This window comes from Asterias amurensis, chromosome 2, assembly GCF_032118995.1.
Source record: "Asterias amurensis chromosome 2, ASM3211899v1".
NCBI classification, from domain to species: Eukaryota; Metazoa; Echinodermata; class Asteroidea; order Forcipulatida; family Asteriidae; genus Asterias; species Asterias amurensis.
Window position 1 is genome coordinate 8,416,632 of NC_092649.1, and position 21,273 is coordinate 8,437,904.

Below are 21,273 nucleotides of genomic sequence, written 5' to 3' on the forward strand. Positions count from 1 at the left end.
TGTGGCTCTCTTGTTAAAATGTGATGTCGCAGGTCACATCGTCTATAGCGCACTAAGCTAATTCATTCACAAGAACCATCTCTGTCCTCACAGGTTCCCATTTACCCCTAGTGATGGGAAGCAATAACAATCAGAGGTCTTTTTCCCAAGGACACAAAATTGTGTGTCATGACTGGGATTGACACTAACACCCTGATTGACTTAAAGCCATCAGAACTTGAGTTTGATGCACTAAACGGCTCAGACACGACACGCAACAAAAAAATGGTTTTTGTTCAATGTTTTTATGTGTTCATTATTCTTATTTTGGGCATTTTACAGTTTTATTTTGATTCTTTTTTCCTTGTGGGGTATGGGGGGGGGGGCATTTTGACAATTTTTCACAATTCTTGATTCCTATTTCCCGGTAGGTAATAAATCTTACGAGTAGGTAATAAATCTTACGCTATGGCAAGCGCATCGTATCTCGGTGCACCGTCTGAGTTTCGAAGAATCCGACCGGCTAGGCCTCTCCAGTCTAGAAATGTTGGAGTTGGCGGATCAAGAAACTGCGACAATCTCATCATATTAGGATAGGGCAGAGATCTCAGCAGGGTGGTGCCCTGTACATTGGTGAGACGTGGCATGGTTGGTCACTGATGGAGTGCAGAACCCTCACAGGTCACAGTGGGTGGAAATCAATTTCTCTCCTACACAAATAGTAACTTGGTGAATATGGGTGAAACCTTGTAAAAGAAGAATAAATGAAAAGTAAGATTTGAAACTTTGCATAATGGAAATACAAAAGGTTTGCGGTGACAGTATGTAATATAATAATCTCTAATTGAGTTGGGGTGAAAAAAAATGTAGGTTTCAACTCGACTTTTTAATCAGCTGATTGTCTTCTTGAGAATTAGATATTATCTTTAATGGAACACGCCTTGGATCGTTCGAGTTGGTCTTTGAAAAGCGTTTGTAACCGTTTGTTATAAAATGCATGTTAGAAAGATGTTTTAAAAGTAGAATATAATGATCCACACAAATATGCCTCGAAATTGCGTGGTTTTTCCTTTTACCTCGTCGACTATACACAGTGGGCAATTAATAGGAGTCAAATTTGTGACTAAATAAATGGCCGACCGTATTAGTTCGCAAAGCAAAAGGAAAACCGTGCAATTTGGAGGCAAATTTGTGTGGATCATTGTATTCTACTTCAAAACATCTTTCTACCCATATGCATTTTATAACAAACGGTTACAGATGCTTTTTATAGACCAACTCGTCCGATCGCAGGCAACATGTTCCTTTAATGGTGTTACCGCAAACCTTACTATAGAATAATACATATCATTACTGAAAAAGCTATCAGACACTTGTTTGAGAATTGTCAAAGTGTGCCATGGATTTTCTCTACTAATCTTACCACTACAAAAATCTGACACGTTTTATCAATTACTTAAAGGCAGTGGACAATATTGGATACTTATTAGCATAAACCTTACATGGTAACGAGTAATGGGGAGAGGTTGATAGTATAAAACATTGGAAAAGTTTCCGTATGGCGCCACCACTTTTTTATTCGATATGAAATAATAAAGTATCTATTTTACCTCAATGAGATATCCCCTTTTGTAAAAAGGAGTGAAAAAGTGGTGGCGCCACACAGAAAGTTATCCTAAAACATTGTGAGAAACGGCTCCCTCTGAAGTGACTTAGTTTTCGAGAAAGAAGTAATTTTCCATGAATTTGATTTTGAGACCTCAGATTTAGAATTTGAGGTCCCTAAATCCGAAATCAAGCATCTGGAGCTGAAAGCACACAACTTCGTGTGACAAGGGTGTTTTTTCTTTCATAGTTATCTCGCAACTTCGACGACCAATTGAGCTCAAATTTTCACAGGTTTGTTATTTAATGAATACGTTGAGATACTTTGACAATTACCAATAGTGTTCAGAGTCTGAATGAAAATAATGGTGGAAACAACGCAAACCAAGGTGAATACATAACATAAGCTGGGTGCCTATAATGTCCTTGCTAACCTGAGAAATATGATTACGCTTTAAAAAAAAAAAAAGCGATTTTGTTTGCCTTAAAGCCATTGGACCCTTTCGGTTCAGAAAACAAAAAAAAAGTTCACAGATTTACAAATAACTCACAGGGTTTACAGAGGGCAATGGTGAAAGACTTCTCTTGAAATATTAGTCCATGAAATGCTTTACTTTTTGAGAAAACAGCAAAACAGTATAAATTCTCGTTGACGAGAATTACGGATTTATTTTAAACACATGTCACGACACGGCGAAACGCGCGGAAACAAGGGTGGGGTTTTCCGTTGTTTTCTCCCGACTCCGAAGACCGATTGAGCCTGAATTTTCACAGGTTTGTTATTTGATATAGAAGTTGTGGTACACAAAGTGTGGGCCTTGGACAACACTGTTTACCGAAAGGGTCCAATGGCTTTAAAATAATTAATAGTATTAGTTAGGCACACAAACTTGCTTACTATCCAAGCAGCGCTTTGAAATTGAGCCCAGTTTAGACTATGTTTAGTCACTCACACCCACAGTTTACAAACGAAGTACTGAGACTAACTAACGACTATCAATTTAAGTATCATGGTGTCATGTGTTTTCAGTAGGATAACAGGAAAACTGTTCACAATCAAAAACTAACTTTTTTTTTTTTCAAATCATCTATCCAATTTTTTAACAATAACACTTACACTTCATGGTGTGTTGAAATTTTTAAAGTTTTGGTTTTACGTTGCGAGAGACAGTCCGCCATTAACAGTGCTTTATGCATGCACAACATTGGAGCAATGTCATATGTTTTCACACCTTTCATTGGTTGGTATTTTATTGAATATTCAGAAGCTAGTATGACGTGCAAAATAAATCAAAATAATATTCAATTACTACTTAACAAATTTAATTACATTTTTGTCCCAAGGCATTATGGCTACTTTATTAGAATCCAGAGATATCATAAGGCATGAAAGTAAAACACCCCCCCCCCCTTGATGCACTCACACTTCATAACAATCCGTTTTCCCCCATTTCAGACCAGTAATGTTTGGTTTCAGGAGATGAGAAACCAATCTATGATATTTTCTCTTTAATGTAGACTTAATATTTATTATGCTTATCGGAATTTATTACAGTATGCAGTAAATCAAAAAAAATTGTTGTTGTCATTTTCACTTCAAATATTTTAATTTTTTCCCCATATTGGCACACCATAGAATCCCAAATAGTAACCACCTCACGTGATCCATTTAGTGACTAAAGCAGAATGAAACTCAATCTAGCAGATAGTAATCTTGTTTTGAACTTTCGAGGTTGGATTATGTTTCTTTGACCCATTTTGAATGTTGGCATAATAATGCACTTAGTGATTAGTACCAAAAATCAATCATTTTATAAATGTTTGAGCATAACCAACGACAGGAAACTTTATTCTCAGCATGATTAAGCCTGATGAAAATACAGACCGTGAGTAAACTGCATAGCTTCTTTCACCGGTGCAGCTTGGACAATCTCGTGGTAAACGGGAATCAAAGTTGGGGACCGAAAACATATGAGGGTCGATAACGTATGACGCTACGATATATCATAAAATAGGCCTATATGTCCTCCTGGAGAAAGAGTTATATTATCTGGGTTTTACTTCTCTTAACTTACAGTTGTTTCCACACAAGTGGTGTTCATAACAAGTCAGGTCAGAATCAGATGCATGTGCTCAGGCAACATGGGCAATGGAGGAACTCACCCCTCAGATTAGAGCTAGGTGTGCTGAGCGTATGAACGATCTCAGCCAGTCAAAAACTCATGCAGTCACTCAACAAGTCAAGTCAAAACATGATGATGATGGTATCGGAGAATCAGCAGTTCTGAGTTTGTGAGTTTCGTCATCCACGTCCACCAGATTATATTAGGGATTAGTCCACATTAGATTGCGACATACTTTTTAGCCTACCTTGTTTGACATGTTTCACACACATGTAGTATAGTACACGACCCCGCAGTAGCACCAGACAGTGTAATATAGTACTAAACTCTAATATTGGCCCAATGTTTTTATAGGCGACGCCAGCGATTTTAGGGGAAGTCCCAAAATTACTTCCTGTTTTCCTCTTTCTGTGAAGTTGCTCAATAAATGACGTCACCGCAAGGCGGATTCACCATCATCTTGCTAGTCTTAAAATCACAGCGTTGAATTTTAGCAACAACAGCGCCCGCTAGTGTTGTTCAATGGTTTGCATATTATGGTGTAGCGGGAATCGCGATAGTCAAGTGATAAGGACCAACAAACGTCTTGCGTCAAGACTACACCGTCGTACGTGCGCTTCCTTGCTTTAATTTTGCCATTCTTTATCATGTAGGCCCTTGACCCTCCGTACTTGACCATGAATCGTGGTGTAAAGATGATTTTGTATATGTTAAGATGATTTTGTGTTATGTGTGTATTTATTTATGTACCAAGAGCACCCATGGAATTGGAAACGGATAGGCGAAATACATAATAATTATGCCTATAAAATCCACATTCTCGACTGCATGACTTGTAATCACAAGGTTGTGGGTTCGAATTCCTACCTACCTAGCATAGCCTGTCTCTCCGGCTAAACAACTGTTTCAAGTATTGGTTTGTTTGTTAAATTTATGTGTGTAAAAATGTATATAATTTTATTGTGAATAATATAGAGAAATGGTGTACTGCAGGGGACACCGTAGGTACAATGTACTTGCGTGACGTATGTTTTGCTCGAACCCACTGGTGGATCCCAAACGTTTGGCTAAGAAGCTGGGGACGAGCGAAGATGCGTGTGGGTCAGAACAGGTCTGGTAACCAGTTTATGGATCACAAATAATGATGTATTTCATCTCAGGGTTGCCACACTATTCATAAACAAATTCAGATCAGAGAAAGCTAGCAATGAACACAACGCAGAAAATAATTTCAGGGCTTATTTTTTCCCCAGTTCCCCTTTGATAATTATATTTGTAGAGCTTTCTGTGGCCAGTGATCTAGTCTTTAGACGCTGCAGTTACTTTGCAAAGTATGGTGAGTATATTATGTGCATTGTAGTTTTGTGTAGGACGTGGTTTGTACTTGTTTATATTCTGTCTTTTTCGGCGTATGTTGTCGGTTTGTTTATTTCTCATATCACGTGTCGGATGAGTGTATGTTGTGTGTAATGGATGGGCGGGGTTTACCAAGGTAGGAGGGTTCTGTAACAATTTCTTCTGTTCATCTGAAAACTGAGCTATGACCAATAGTATATTAATATTAACAACTTTCTATTCTTTTTAGAATGGTACATGATATATATAGTATACTATCTTACCACAGTTTAAAAAAAAAGGAAAAAAAGAAAGAAATGCAGTAAATACATGAAAACACAGTGCACACTGCCCGGAACGGGTCAACTCGTACCCAAGTCAACTCGTACCCAAGGCCAAGTCAACTTGTACACAAAATTTTGTACCCAAGTCAACTCGTACCCAAGTCAACTCGTACCCAGGTCAACTCGTACCCAGGACAACTCGTACCCAACCCAAGTCAACTCGTACCGTATTATAACACACATTGTATGCCGAATCTGAGAATTCCGTGGGGCATGATGAAGTTATGCAATGGGATGCGATGAAATAAAAATGATGTTCTACTCACTTTTATTACTATTTATACCTTCTCACGGATTTCGTTTTTAATAAGGTTCGATGTTCATCCCGTTTTGGGTTTTTTTTTCGCGAGGATATTCATTCAGATCCAATTAGCAATGAAATGGTTGGTGTTAAAAACAGACTGGATTAAAGACACTACTAGGCATGGGGCTAAAAATGTGGTTTCTTTTAAATGTTTAGCATCGTAATATTCTTCCAACGTTTAAAACAGTCAGTCTGTTATTTCTGTTTTGATTCCTCTCTTTTCTGCATAATTTTTTTTCTTTTTTTCAATACAACAAAACATACAATGTATATAACACAAACGTTCATGTTTCACTGGGTGTATTTCTTGCTATTAAAGGGTTTCCAAAAGAAAAATTGTAAATATTTATTAAATTCATTCATTTTTATATGTTCTGATTATCGTTTTTCTATTCAAACAAGTCAATTAAATAATATATTGCTGCCTAACCCAATACAAATTTTCGTAAGATCTGATTATCTTTTTCGGAAAGATCATTAAAAAAAATTCTTTAAGTTCTGATTAAGTAAAAAAAATATATTGTGTTATTTGCTTATTCTGTATGTTACCTGCAACATGAAAAAGAAACAAGAAAAGGAAAATAATTGCAACAATAAATAGATTAAATGTATGACTTACAATATGAATAAATAAATTAAACTACAGTATTTATCAGTACTAGGAAACCCCCAAAATTGGGTAAAAATTTATTTGGGTACGAGTTGACTTGGGTACGATTTGACTTGGGTACTAGTTGTCTCGGGTACGAGTTGACTTGGGTACGAGTTGACTTAGGTACGAGTTGACTTGGGTACGAGATGACTTGGGTACGAAATGACCCGAATTCCTAGCCGCCAACAGTCCACACAGGAATCCCCAAACATTACAAAATAAACAAAGCATTTTATTTTTTTATTTAGCCATCTGATCATGTTTTATCTGTCCACTGAGTGCAGTGGTGCATTGTAGAACTACGATCTCTGCATCTTGATAAATTTAAATGCACTTGATCTGACACACAGCATGAGGATGAATAATCGGTGTGAAGTTATGAATCATGTAAGTTGTCTGTTCGATAAACAACACACAGGTCCACCACAGGCCGGGGCAAATTCCACATAGCCAATGTATCTCTGTGAAAGCGTTGGTCTGATTTGTGTGAAATAGATTCGTCCGTTTGCTCTATGCCCCTATTTTAATGCATCAACCAATCAAAACTGCGAAAAAGTCCAAGAAAAACCTGACAAAATATAATCACAAGTTATAAAATTTATCACCAATGCTTGCCAAGTATTGAATAGACCGTATTGAATATGACGTTATCATTCAAATACGTGCCCACAACATTGCGTCTGTGACTGAGCGTGTGCCATAGAAATCAAAATTAGCAATTTATGTTTTTTTTTTATAGATTGCTTGGAATGAATTTACTTTAATAATGCTCGTGCCTGAAATGGCCCTACAAATATTCCTACATACCGGTTATTAGAATGTTTCGTTTTTTTTAAAGGACAAGGGCACCAAGGCATTTTCTCCTTGTTAAGGGCACCCTATGAAGAAATTGAACATTTCTAGTGGAGCATTTCATGGGCACCAAGGCCATCACCAAGGGGCATTGAGGCAATCGCCTTTGTTGCCTTCATGCTGGAGGTGGATCAGGCCTGAGGTGGATGGCAACCGAGCAGGACTGGCTACCCACTGGCTCATAAATGCTGTTCATTTCCTTTGTCTACAAAATCTCCATTGTCCTGGACCTGAACTGTCCTAGTCCTGTTTTGAAGTCATTTGTGCTCAGTTTCAGCCCTGAAGTTCCATCTTCGAGAATGCACGGCAATAAGATAAAAACAAAAGAAAGAAAAAAAATGATGGACATTTTTTTTTGGTTGTTTTTCAGGTACCTGATTCTGGATAATACATCGCTGCAATTTTAAACACGTCGTCTTAAGACTAAAGGCACGATGTCAGCAGAGCATCAAGTGCCAATGTCCCAGCAGTTGAAGGCTCTTCTGGAGGAAGGGCACTTTGAGAAGGCCTTGTTGCTAGCGAGAGCCTGCTACTACGATGAGGAGCTGGGCGAAGATCAAGTGTTTCTGGAGACTGCTCTCATTCTCTGCACTAACATGGAGAAGCTGGATCTAATGTGGAGTGAGGTAAAAACAAATCAAAATTAAAAACCCACCCAGGCCCTTGAAATTCAACCTTCAAGGGGCACAGCAATTTTCTTCTGGTAAGGGGCACTACGTCAACTGCTGTGGGTGCCGTGGGTAAATTCAAGGGTTACCCACCTACAGACTTCTTGCACAATGCGCACCACACCTAGACGTATGCATTTGATTCTGTATGCCATTTTGGGAGTCAAAATGTACACAAAGGAGTTGACTCGCAGAACTGTGGAAAGTCACTGTGGAAAGTGTGCATTATGCGGAGGTGTGTTCTGCATTGTGCAAGGGGTCAACGTCAATACATTGGTACCATGGACTTCCACAAAGTCAAGGATTTCCTCCACAAATAGGGTGCGTTAGATTAGCTTCCCTGTGTCGACCCCACGGTGCTCATTTGGGTGAGCCCCTGACAAGTACTAATCGAACCATCACTCACCCTCTCGTGGTGACGTCATGCACCTAGGGCCAGCCTCTCGATGTGACGTCATGCACCTAGGGCCAGCCCCAAGTGACCCGTTCCACAAGCAGGGCACTTGGGGCTGAGCGGGATGAACCCCTGGAATGACATCAAAGCCATTTGAATGTACCGGGGGCAGATCGGGGTCGACCCGGGGAAGCTAATCGAACGCATCCATAATATGGGTCTTGTGATGTATTTTGGGCCTTTTCTCTTTATTCCTTTCATGGTCAGGTTTTATGTGCCATTTCCTCTACCAGTTACTTTTAAACTGATGTATGTTTAAAATGTCTTTTATTTTTCACTCGTTCTTTTGTGTGTATTATTTCCTTGGTTGTTTTTATTTTTATTTATTTTTTTTCTTCTTAATTTTTTATTCATATTTGTTGTGATCATAATTTTCTAATGTAATGTTTTGAGGTTGTTGTTTTTTTGTCCTATTGGTGTATTGCATCAGCCTATTTGTTTCTTTTCCCCATTGTATTTTATTTAGTTTGTAATGTGTGCTTTTATTTTCTTGCAAAAGATATTTTTTGTTAAGCCTATTGTTAATTTATATACATATTTATAGGCTATTAAATATTTTGTTATGTTATCCTTTCCTATAATTGGCAGCTCATACGCTGTTGGTTTGGTCAATAGCTAAATAAGTAAATAAGTGTACATCTTCTTTATGACAGATCCAGAAGTTGAAATCTATGGAGCAGATTTTACCTGTTACAAAGTCTCTGCGTCAATATTACATTCCAGCTGCTCTATTGACAGCAGAGATGCTACTCAGCAAAGAGTGGTGTGAGTATTTACCCGCTAAACTTTTTTTCTTTTTCATTCCATGTGTGTGATGTTTAAAAAAAAAATCCCCTATTTTATCTCAAAATCTCTGTGAGTCTGCAGATTTTCTTGCAAGAAGTAAAGCAGCCACCAAAGGGAGAAAGAAATAGGCCACATTGTGTCCAAACTTGTAGTTTTATCTTTCTGGGCATGCACCAGGTCTGTAAACCTCCTGGACTTTTACCTCTAGGAGGTTCTGGGGACAAGAATCGGGGGAAACCCAGAGCTGCAAGAAGTTTCAGTTTGTGTGGAATGTTCACGTTTGTCAGATCTCGTTCCTGCTTTTGGTTTTATTTATTTTCAATCTGATCCTATTTTGGGTTTGAACAACTCACTTGAAGAAACTGACTGTACTCTGTACTACATGTATGTGTATTTTCCTCCTGAAATCTTAGGCACAGAGACAGTCTCCTACAAACTTTTGTGGAATTTTCATATTTGTCAAATCTCATTTCTGCATTTGGTTTTGTTCATTTCAAATTGATTCTATTTTTGGTTTGAACAATGCAGTTGCATCAAACTGACTGTACTCTGACAGCAATTAAAACTTTGATTCCCCCTGAATTCTTAGGCACAGAGACAGTCTCACTGAGTGACCTCCAGCAGGTCACTGACCTCTGGATTGACCTTCTGTGGTCCGAGTGCGGCCATGATAAGGAGGCGTTCGAAGCCAAGGTACGGCAGGTCAGCGCGTTTGTCCTGTATGAACCGGTGTTCATCCTCAAGCTGGTCAGGGCCATTCACCGTCAGGTAAGATGAGTACACCGTCATTTTCAGGCCATAAGCAACCACGACCTATAAATTGATTTTTCAGGCTGTCAATGGGTTCCTCGATAGAAGAAGAACAGTAATGCCCGGTTCATACTTCCTCTTGTTTTTGCTACAAATTTGTCGCTGGAGTTGAGCACATTCGACCAACTGATGCGAATTAGTCTTTGCAAATTTTACTGACAAAATTTTGCGTTTGCAGGAAGTATGGAAGTCATGGAGGCCCTGCTGCCCTCTGTTGCTCTGGTTTTGGCATTGATGCCTCTTAAAAAGTGTCCCACTGTCTTTAATATTTTTCAATGGAAGTACCCTTTGCAAAATGAAAATGGCGATACGCTCCCAAAGATAAAACTTCAGGCCTGATATTTTTGCAGGGATATTCTGTTGTGCAAGATATACTGTGACTATTTTAATAGAAATAAAGTAGTTTCTTCTTTTAGTTGGAAGTTATTTTGTTGCAATCTTGATTTATTCAGAATTGTTTCTTGTTTGTGTTTTGTAAACTATTAGTATTTTCCCTTCTATTTTCGTACACAAGAATATATGCATTTTAGTTCTGATTCTTGTGTGTCTTTATGGCTTGGTATTTTGTAATGTTCTTGTAATTTGCAATATTGTGCTTATTAAAATGATTGTTTATCCTCTAGTTGAATCTGGTTTTATTCTTTGAAAGGAGAAGATTTAATGTCAGATTTTCCACTTTGCTGTATTATTCTAAGCCTGTACAGCTTGTCATGGTTTTTATGTTATAATTTTATGTATTTCTTTGTGAATGTAACTCTCATTAGCCTTGAGTTTGCCATTCTTAAAATTTTAAAATCACCTAATTTAATATGTGTGATCCAATGCAATTTTTCCTTAGGCAACAAGTTCTTATTTTAATGAGCAATTTATTTACAATACTAATAATAATAATGTTAAAAATAGTAATAACAAAAACTTGAGATTTTTGTTTTTTTCACTGACAAGACAAAGTATGATTTCTAAACTTTGGTTCTTTTTACTCATTTCCATTTAGGTCGGGAAGCAGTCACTTGTCTTCTGTGTGAACCTGTGTCTGTCGGTATTTCAGGAACCTGCCAGCGACCCTCAGAGCAACCTCTTCAATGCCTGTCGTATCGATCTGAACAACGCAGCCCTGTGTCGACAGCTGTTCGTCTTATTCGAAGGAGACATGAGACTACAGAGACTGTGCCTTCTGACAGCGTTCACCATCACACCAACTATGAAACTGTTCGAAGAGGTTGACAAACTCTATCGGAGGAGCACCCTTAGTGTCTCTTCAGCAGTGCCCCTCTTGCCGTCCTGTCTGTCGTGTGTTCTCTTTCAGACCATGAACAGCTTCCTTCCAGACTCTATTTGTCCGCTGTTGGACTGGAAAGTGATTCGATTGAACTGCCTGAAGTATCTACGCCACACTAGCCAGATGAGTATGCAGGTCAGGCTACCAGAGAGGGACATTGCAGTCAAGATGTTTGTCAAGAAGATGCCGGATGAGATGGAAGATTCCATCGAGGAGACCAATAGCGAGAAGCCGATGGACGTAATTGATTCGGCGAACACATTATCCAAGAGACAGTGGCTGTCCACTATGATGTCACTTGATATGTCATGGCAACCCTACACACATCTAGTGACATTTCAAGGGAATAAGCAGAAGAGCTCGTCCAAATCATGTTTGAGCAGCACTAGGGATTTTGATTTGATTGCGTCGTCTTTGACCAATCTTCCACGATGTAGTGTCGTCTTGCAAGACTGTGAGGAGCTGCTGATGGCACAAAACATATCCAATCCATTGATAAGGAAACAAGGCTTGGATCCAATAAGAGATAATACCTTGACTGCCTCTGTGGCTCTTAATCCAAGGGAACAATCCCAAGTCATAGAAACAAAGAGTGACATTGATACCGACTCGCTGTTAACTCTAAGAACACTTGCTGCACTGAAACCTGCCGAGACAAGCCCTGAAGTCAGCTCCGAGATGGAAGCTGTTGAAGATGTGCCTGATTTGGAAGTAGAGCCTCTGGAGCTATGTGGTTTACAACAGCAGGATATCAGACAAGATGTAAATGAGGTTGGACAAGAGATCGATGATGGTAGGCAAGACATTGAAGATGGTAGGCATGACAGCTATGATAAGCTCACTATGCATAGCCAAGAAGCCATTGTTGAAGATGATAGCAGGCACAAGTTAAACAGTATGAGAAGCCTGAAAAACGACCATGTCTATAGTCTTCCAGTGTCGAAGCAGAAGCATTTTTTGTCGGCAGATGAATTTAACTTGAATCAAGATGTGAGAAACTCAGAACGAGAGCAAAACCTCACCCAAGAGATATCGTCCAGCAGTGAAATGGCTGGCAGTGGGAATCATGTGCAACAGTTCAACTCAAACAGCTTTGCAGAGGACCAAGTAGCAGACCAGCAACAATCCATACTAAACTTAGAGAGAACATCCGATGAAGATCCAGTCTTCTTTAGTGAGGGGTCAGACAATGATGAATTCTACTCGGAGAGACAATACACCAAGTTGTTTGAAAGCTCTCTTGATTCAACACGTGGAAGTCTAGGTGAAGACGCAGAGAACTACACGGCAGAGTCTTTCCTTCAAGATTCTGCTGACAACGAAATCATCTCTGAAACTCCCCTGATGCAGAATATCTACAACTCCACTGAAATCCCATTGGACATGGATACCTGGTTTCAGAACTTCGATAAGCTGCCGCAAGCGAGTCTGATGGAAGAGGATGTTTTGTCGGAACCTGCCATGGACGCTGAGCAGATGAGTGCACAGTGGGCGGCCATTAAAGAAGTTGATGGGATTGTAGATCCAGCGTCGCATGTACTGAACTGGAATGAGATGGATTCATGGTTGGAGGATTCCATCGTCCACTGCCACAAACCTGCGCCTTATACCCAGGCCTTTCAAACAGATAGCGTGGGTCTGTGTCGGGGTGCCAAACCGATTCAGAAAACAAAAACCGAGAAGTGTAAAAGTCTTCAAAACACGATCAGTAGACTGAGAGCAACTTTTGTCGACAAGGATGACAATTTCGTTGGAATTAATTTGAACGGTCGGGATTCAACAAGTCCACTATCAGAAGCCAACTCATCAACAACTCAGAGTAGCTGCCAAGAAAAGATAGAGCAGCAACCCATCGACCAACCGTGGAATAATCCCCAGGGAAGCGACCAATATATAGCTGGACAAGAGCAGTCGATGAGCTTAGAGTCCGTTAAACAGCAGTCACCTCATCAACAGTTGTTGAACTCTGACAGAGCCGCTAGCTCCACTCTATCAGTGAATTCAACCAATCAGCAGTTGATCTGCTTGGATTCGACGAACCAGCAACAGTTAGCCAACTCTGAGCCAGCTATGACCCAACTTGTCGTTCCCACTGAAGAGCAGTTGGATTTCTTTGAATCAGTCACCCACGAATCATCTTGTGAGCAGCTTAACACCTCTGATTCAACCATTAACTCTGTCATGGAGAATGATTCCAGTCAACAAAATTTGGAATCAATCAAGCAGCAGTCTATCAGCCAATGCTCAGCCGACTTAAATACTGTTACTTGTCTTAGCCCAAATGTAGACCAGTCTTCCAATGAATCACAATTGACCCACTCACCTTCAACCAACCTGGATTGCATCCACCAACAGCCAATCAATGCAGAGTCTGTTGACAACTCAAGCACGAACGCTAACTCTGTTCAACAAGAACAGTTGGTCAGCCTGGAATCAGCTAGCCAACCAACAGTCTCCAGCGATTCTGCCATCCAAAACCCAAATGACCAGCAACAGTTGCCAAACCACATTCTCCCTGGACATCAACTCTCTGTTGACTCTCAATCCACCGATCAAGAGTTGGCGAACAAATTGCCAACTTTCGAACCACAGAATGAAATACCCAACAACTCAGATAATCAAGGCAGTTTTGAAGAACTGAGCCCAAACGAGGAAAAACACAGAGCTTTTCAAGAAATATCTTGTTGCCAAAATGAGTCCAGCCTCTACAAAGTTGAAGTGGGTCTAGATGGTTCATATGACCCCAAAGACTTGCTTCCGGATTCCCCATCCAGCTTTACATCACAAGAAGGCAGCGTCATGATGATCAGCACAGACTTTGATAGTCCAACAAAGAAAGGGGATCAAGGCCAAACTGTGAAACAGGAAACTGAAGTTATTAAAGAGTCGAAGAAGATACTTCTGGAATCGTTGATTGCAGTGTGTGCTAATGAGTACAACAAGACCATTAAGTCAATGCAAAGTTACAACGAAGAAACAGCTGTAAGGGAACAAAGTCCTACCCCAGTTCAGAAACCGGAGCCTGAAGCATGTGTTTTAAATCAGTTGGCGCAAACATCTGAAGCAATTTCCCAAAGTGGCAAATCCAAACGATTTGTCTATGAAGATGGGAAATTGACTGTAATTGGAGGGGGGTCATTTGGGGTGGGTAACTCTGGAACAGCAGAGACGGTTAAGCAGGTTAATAGTTCGGCGGCTTCCCCATGTCCCATTAAAGACAAGAGTAAAGATTCAGACTCGGACTGTAGTGATTTTGAGTTGGTCCCAGACGTGAACTGCAGGTGGTCTCTAAGTGGCAGAAAGAGACCTGCAGAGAGCTGTTCTGTTCCAAATGTAAAGCTTCAAAATCAGGTGAAGGAAACTTCAAACGGAACCAAAGCTGTAGAGGGTTCTTCTCTTCCGACTGGGAGAGGTGTTAATGAGTGTAAAATGAGGCCAAAGAAAAGTGCAAAGTTGGTTGAGAGGAACCTTGAGCCAGAACAAACAGATGAAGCCATGACTGGCAGGTACAATCTCAGAACAACACACAGTACAGTTAGCCACTGCCTCAGCAGTTCAAACTCTGAATCAAAGGATTGCGGTAAGAACTTTGGCGAGACAAGACGATACCATCTGCGAAATGCTTCTCAGTCTGGTATAGTGCCTCCAACCACAACATCTTCAAAGAAACCTCGTCTAGCATCGAAGACCCCACGAAAGACAACTCGGACCAAGTGCCAAAAGCAAGTCGCCAAGCAATCTCCAACTGAGATAATCTTAGCTCCGAACATCACCTGCAAATGGACTGAGGAATACAACTCATTCTTACTTAAGAGTAAAGCTGACGCAAACAAGGACTCACATCACAAGACCGCCGTTCCTGTTCGAAATGTTATGCACGACCGAAACAACAACCACTACCAGAACGGTAAAAGCTGCAATAAATCCACTACGATCTGCACGTCTTCGTCCAGGGTCATCCCATCAAATCGTAAAACAAGCACGCCATCTTTCCTTGGGAGTTTCGCAGGTTTTATCAGTGACCCAAAGGTCCCCTGGGATGGTAAGCGACCAATGCGTACTTATTCAGGCAAAAAGCATGTCTTGCCTCCAATTCGATCAAACCTGGATCCAAGTTTATAGAGCTGTTAAAGCACAACTGTAAGCAATGTTGAGGACCTAAACTAGGGTACCAATCAAGATATCATGTCTTTCCCTGCTTGTTTTTTTTTTATTTTGTTCAGCAATCTGCTTCGGCAGCTCTTTGAAATTGGACTCAGGACTAAGACTCTTGGACCATTATCAACGAAAGATGTGTTTAATTTTTCTGTTTTATGAGTAGTAGTAAAGGTGAGACTTTTGTGAAGTCGTGTGTGATGTATTTGATTAACATTGGCCGGTATTTATGGTCTAGTGTGACCCAGTAACTCTGACACTTAAAGAAAGGCTCCAAGGTCAAAATGGGTTTTGTGATTCCATCATTTACGACTAGACAGAATCCTCTTGAAAGTAGGGGAAACATAACCAGTCTCTAACCTTTCGTTAAGATGGTGGAAATTGTGATATTTGACACTTTTTCAGAAAAATGATGTCATCGGCAAAAACATATTGGTCTATGTATTTCAATGAGGAATTTCTGCACAAGTCATAAGCTTAAATTCAAGGTCGTTTTGATTGACTATCATCAGGATTCAAATGTTAACTATAAAAAAAATTCTTTACAAAAGTTACAAACCATAACTTTGTTTTTATTGTTACGTTTTTTTTGCGCTTTTGGAAAAAGAAAAAAAAAGAACTTGAAGGGTATTAAACACATTGGGATTTTAGCTGCTGGAATTGTTTTCCCTATTTTCATTAAGATTTTGTATTTTGGAAAATGAGTGCACCACAAAACTAAGTTGACCTTGGTGCCCGCTTTAATTGTCGCAGTATGCAGTTGTACATGTACTTGAACTGTATCTTTGCAGCCAACTTGCACTGCGGCTCAGTAATTCTGTCTACATCGCTTCAACGAACGTAAAACTTTTTATACTCGAGACCCATTTCAATTGACATCTTTCTCTACCGAGATAAAAAATCCTCCAGTATTATTTATTGGATAACGCGTGGCAGACTTTAAGGCACTGGACACCATTGGTAAATACTCAAAATAATTGTTAGCATTAAAACTTATTTGGTAACGAGCAATGGGGAGCTGTTGATAGTATAAAACATTGTTGCTGTTAAGAGTTATGAGAATTGTGAGTTTTTGAGAAAGAGGTAATTTCTCACTTAAATAGTATAAAACTTCAGGCATGAATCCTTTTATTAGGCTTCTGAAACGACACCAATTTTTATCAAGAAGTGTGTCTATTATTTCATTATTTTCTTGCAACTTCCATGACCAGTTAAGCCAAAGTGTTCACAAGTTTGTTAATTTATGCATATTGGGACACACCAAGTGAGAATGCTGGTCTTTTACATTTACCAAACGTGTCCAGTGCCTTTAATGGCTGTACAGTGTCTAATAAAGCGTGTGATTCTACTTGCTATAAGCACAGAAATTTGCTGTAAGCAGTTTTCAGCGCACATGTTCATTAAGCTGTTAAGCAGAGAAAAACTGCTTAGCAAATTTCTGTGCTAGGCAGGAAATGAGTGGGGAACCAGTTGCAGTAATGCAAACTTCATAGATTTTTGGCAGGTAACCTGTATCTGCTAAGCAAGAATTTACTGTGCTTAGTTTTTGCCAAGTTTTTGTGCGTACAGGCTTTGTATAATTGGGTGCTGGTGTTGACTATAGGTTTTTATAGAAATACAGAAAACCACAGCATCTTTTATTCCGAGATGAATTATGCTTTACTTGAAAACTTTACAACTATATTCTCGGTGGTATTCATTTAATATGTTCACTGCTGATACATTCGTGTATCATTTCATATTATGCGCCAATTTGCAACGGGGCATTATAATGCATATCAGAAATTTGCTAAGCAGTTTTTTCTGGGGCCTTGATTTCATTTTTAAACCCCCCAAATGAGAAATGCCTGAAAGATGCAAATATGACGGCCATGAAGTTTATAGCATGACCCCTAAACTAAAAGACATCTGGCCAATAGTGGCAATGCTGTATTTATTTTTATATCTTATTTTGTATTTATTTAATATTTGTTAATGTAGAGAAGTGGCAAACTACCCTTCAAATATGCATTTTTATTACACTTATTGTATTCATAACTTTCACAAAGGTTATTTATTTATATTTTGAAGGTGCACAGATGCTTTTGGTACTTTTTGTTTACTACCCGAAGTCTATCTCAACTCAAAGAACAGAAAACTTTGGGTTTTTTGGGTTTACGAAAGAAAAAGAAGTCCACAATGAAATAATGTTGACATTCTATCCAAGATTAATATTTCATGCCAAAGTTTAGTGGGAGCCCCAAATAACTTCACTTAATATTATTTTTATTAGATAATTATCTTGATCTTTATTTGACAATGGACTGTGCAAGTCTCGTGCATACTCAAACTTCCAGGGGACAAGTTGGCCCCAACCATAATTGAGTTTTACGTATACATGATCATGTTTCTTCAAATGCTTTAGTTTATGGTTATAAAAACCATTTCATATTGTTTGAAAAGTCTAATTAAGGCACGAAATATACAAAAGTGAAATACATTTTATAAGAAAACCAGAGGACAAGAGTTGACCTCCATTTTTGATTACTTGTAACCAATTCAGAATTCTGCCCAACTGATGCTCATATTACATGTACATGTATAATTAAACATAATGTTTTGGTCAAACAAGCTTGGGCATGATTTGCAAATGGGACTTCTTAAAAACAAGCATCCTAGTCCTAAGTTTTACATTTGTTTCAATGTCAATTTTAACAAAATGCTTAAAAATGACATTGTATTTACAACAAGGTGCTTTAGGTATTTTTATTTTACAGAACTTAGTTTTAACAAAGTTCTTGACAATAAAAATAAAAAAAATTCAAAGGATTGAGTTCATAGAAAAATCTACATGTAGGTTTATTTGGATTTTTTTTGTGTGTGTTTTTCGTTGCGTGTGAGACCTGCACAGTCTATTTTAAAGTGGTCCAATCATAGAGCTATATTTACTTACTAGAGCGCTAACACCCTGTTATACACGCACTATTGGTTTTAAAGCCGTGTGGGCGCATCCATGTTTATGTACAAACCAATACAAAAGCTTGAATTTTTGTATGGCAATTGTACGGCTATTTGCATGACAGTGCGTTTGTTCTTTTCTGTGTGTCATCGAACCAAAAAATGCAGCAAATGTGAATGCACAATCTGCTGATGAGCGTACAAACTGCGAGCGTCATGTGCGTTATGTTTAAGGCGCATATACTTTTTTTATTATGTAAATCAAGTCGAACTTACGGTTTTCGTAGCACGCTGAATGTAAAAATATCGCAGCAATGTGTGTTCTCTTAAAATTAAAATCATTTCGTATAGTTACGCAACACATCAAACATGTCTGCGCCCAGGGGGGCTTCAAACGCAGAGCAAGTTAGCGCTCTAGTCAATATATATAGCTACATATGGGTCCAATACAAACATAATGTACATGTACACTTGACAAGAAAAAGACGAAGAAGTCGGGAAGGGCTGATCTATTTTTGTATAAAACAAAAGTCAAGCAGACTTTGTTTTTGTTTGGGTTTGTTAAATTTGGAAGAATAACTTGAAATCATGTTTAGACTGGTTACTGCCCATTGCAGATTGTTGACTTGTTGCATTGAAAAAGGAACCAGATTGAATAAGCTAATGCTGTGTTCAAAGTAATGGCCCTGGGCAGTGGCTGTGGCTGTGGCTTCAATGTTGTCTCAGCCGTAGCCAAAGTCACTTGATTTGGACTCGACCTTTAGTCTTTGTTATCATGTAAACTTTGATCAAACTTTAATCCACCAGTTCTTTAATTGCCACCCTGTTTGAGTTATTGTTTTCATTGTTTAAAAGCTTGCCATTTTGCTTGTTGTCTTTCTATAATTAATGTTTTGCCTTCCTGTTGACAAATGACAGTGTATTTAAGAAAGAGGGTGATTTACCAGCTTCACTATACACTCGTGTAAGAAGTTTTCCTCTGAAAGAATTGATGACGAGCATCAGGGCTAAATTTCATAAGCGCAAAAAGTAGCCCAGCTCACCAAAATTATGCTTATCAGAATAAGCTTACCAGCCAAAATACCATGTACAATTATGTGACTAGTATCCTACTTATTTTTGCTTAGCAAAACATTCTAAGCGTTATTTTCTGCTTAAAATGCAGCTCTATGAAATTGGACCCAGTATTTTTTGACCATCAGTCTTAAGCATAAGTGGCATACCAGCCACAGATGCTTTTACCCACCTTGTAAACCTTCAAATCGTAAGAAGCTGTTTGCCAAATAAGCTTGTATTGTTTCGGGATTACTCAGTACATATCATGAAATTTGTCTCTTCTTAAAACAAATAATGGTTTACTCTAAATGGGACGACCACTAAACACTGTGGTTGCATGATTACTATTCAATGCAGATATTTTATAAGTTATAGTTATTTATAAGCACTATTTTCAGAAAGAAAGGATCCAATTTGAAGCCTGTCTGGAACTTATAAGCCTGGTTCATATTTAATGTGAAAGTGAATGTCATACGAATGTCGCAAACAATAGGGTAACGCTGCGGAGTATTTTCCAATTGTGAGGCAAGAAAATTTGCTTCGGTTTTACAATTCACTTAAAGTTTGAACCAGGGCCCAATTTCAAAAGTAGCTAAGCACAAGAAAGTTATGCTTACAGAAATAAGGCTACCAGCCAAAGTTCCATGTCTTATTTTGTACAAATTGTGACTGGTATCCTGCTTACTTTTCCTTAACAGAAAGGTGTTAAGCATAATTCTCTGCTTAAGCAGCTCTATGAAATTGGGCCTTGGCTTTAAAGGCAGTGGACACTATTGGTAATTACTCAAAATAATTATTATCCTAAAACCTTACTTGGTGACGAGTAATGGGGAGAGGTTGTTAGTATAAAACATTGTGAGAAACGGCTCCCTCTGAAGTGCCATAATTTTTGAGAAAGAAGTAATTTTCCACAAATTTGATTTCGAGACCTCAGATTTAGAACTTGAGGTCTCGAAATCAACCATCTAAACGCACACAACTTCGTGTGACAAGGGTGTTTTTTTCTTTCATTAATATCTCGTAAGTTCGATGACCGATTGAGCTCAAATTTTCACAAGTTTTTTTTTTTTAATGCATATGTTTAGATACACCAAGTGAGAAGACTGGTCTTTGACAATTACCAATAGTGTCCACTGTCTTTAAAGGTGACGAGTAGTTTTCCTTTTATGCAAACAATTGAGACCAGTAATAATTTATGGTGTTTGAGCTAGTGCTTTGAAAATGTGTTTTAAGCACCTCTATCAAAATTAATCAAGAGCCCAATATTGTTAATGAACAAAAAAAGAAACTTAGCAATTCTTTTTTGCTCAGCAAATATCTGCAGGGAACAAGTCACAAACAATATACTGCACATGGCATTTTGGTTGGTAACCTGTTTTTTTGCTGAGCATGATTTTTCTGTGGTCACCCATTGTGATTCAAGCCCATTGAGGGACGGTGCAACTTACTATTTTATAACTCTACGGTTCGATTTTGGAAGTACCGGCAACCATTTTCATAATTTTCCGTAAGCAACAAACATTGCTTAGCGCAGAAAAGAAATTGCTCAGCAAAAACGTACGTCACTAACATTGTTTTGACTGGTGCCCTGTTTTTATTACATTTAGAAAAAGATTTTTCTTAGGGAGGTTTTGTGCAAATATTGCTGTGGGCTTTAGAGCGAAGGCAGTTGGTTCTATTTCTTGTCAAGTTTTATTGGCAGCAAGTTGTTTTGGTACATTTTGTACAAAGATTTTGTATCAGTTCTTCAGAGGTCGTTGTTATTGTTGATGCTATTTATCAAGCATGTCACATGTTGACAAACAAAATGTTTCTTGATATATGTTTCTTGTTTATATTTTTGTGTTTTGATGTTCCAATGTTGATAGCAATAAACATTTTTTTGAAATAAGATAATGCTTTCTCGAATTACTTATTATTGTGAAAACAGTAGA

General features: G+C 38.7%; 2 protein-coding genes across 5 annotated transcripts in view; one reads left to right on the top strand and one right to left on the bottom strand.

Moving 5' to 3' along the window:
• The window catches only part of LOC139954309 (interleukin-1 receptor-associated kinase 4-like), an 83,903-nt gene that overhangs the window by 15,765 nt on the left and 46,865 nt on the right, over positions 1 to 21,273 (bottom strand). The window contains exons 1-2 of one of the 4 annotated variants that reach the window (XM_071954058.1): positions 3,955 to 4,150; positions 445 to 725 (exon numbers count right to left, since the gene is read on the bottom strand). In XM_071954058.1, the coding sequence (XP_071810159.1) occupies positions 445 to 626 (182 nt within the window). In that variant the 5' untranslated portion in view covers positions 627 to 725; positions 3,955 to 4,150. The other 3 variants (XM_071954059.1, XM_071954057.1, XM_071954060.1) reach the window with 3 other exon arrangements.
• LOC139953532 (uncharacterized) lies at positions 4,909 to 21,205 on the top strand. Its single transcript, XM_071952979.1, has 5 exons — positions 4,909 to 5,043; positions 7,565 to 7,820; positions 8,970 to 9,081; positions 9,692 to 9,870; positions 10,907 to 21,205. The coding sequence occupies exons 2-5, from the start codon at positions 7,629 to 7,631 to the stop codon at positions 15,311 to 15,313; spliced, it is 4,890 nt and encodes a 1,629-aa protein (XP_071809080.1). The 5' UTR covers positions 4,909 to 5,043; positions 7,565 to 7,628; the 3' UTR covers positions 15,314 to 21,205.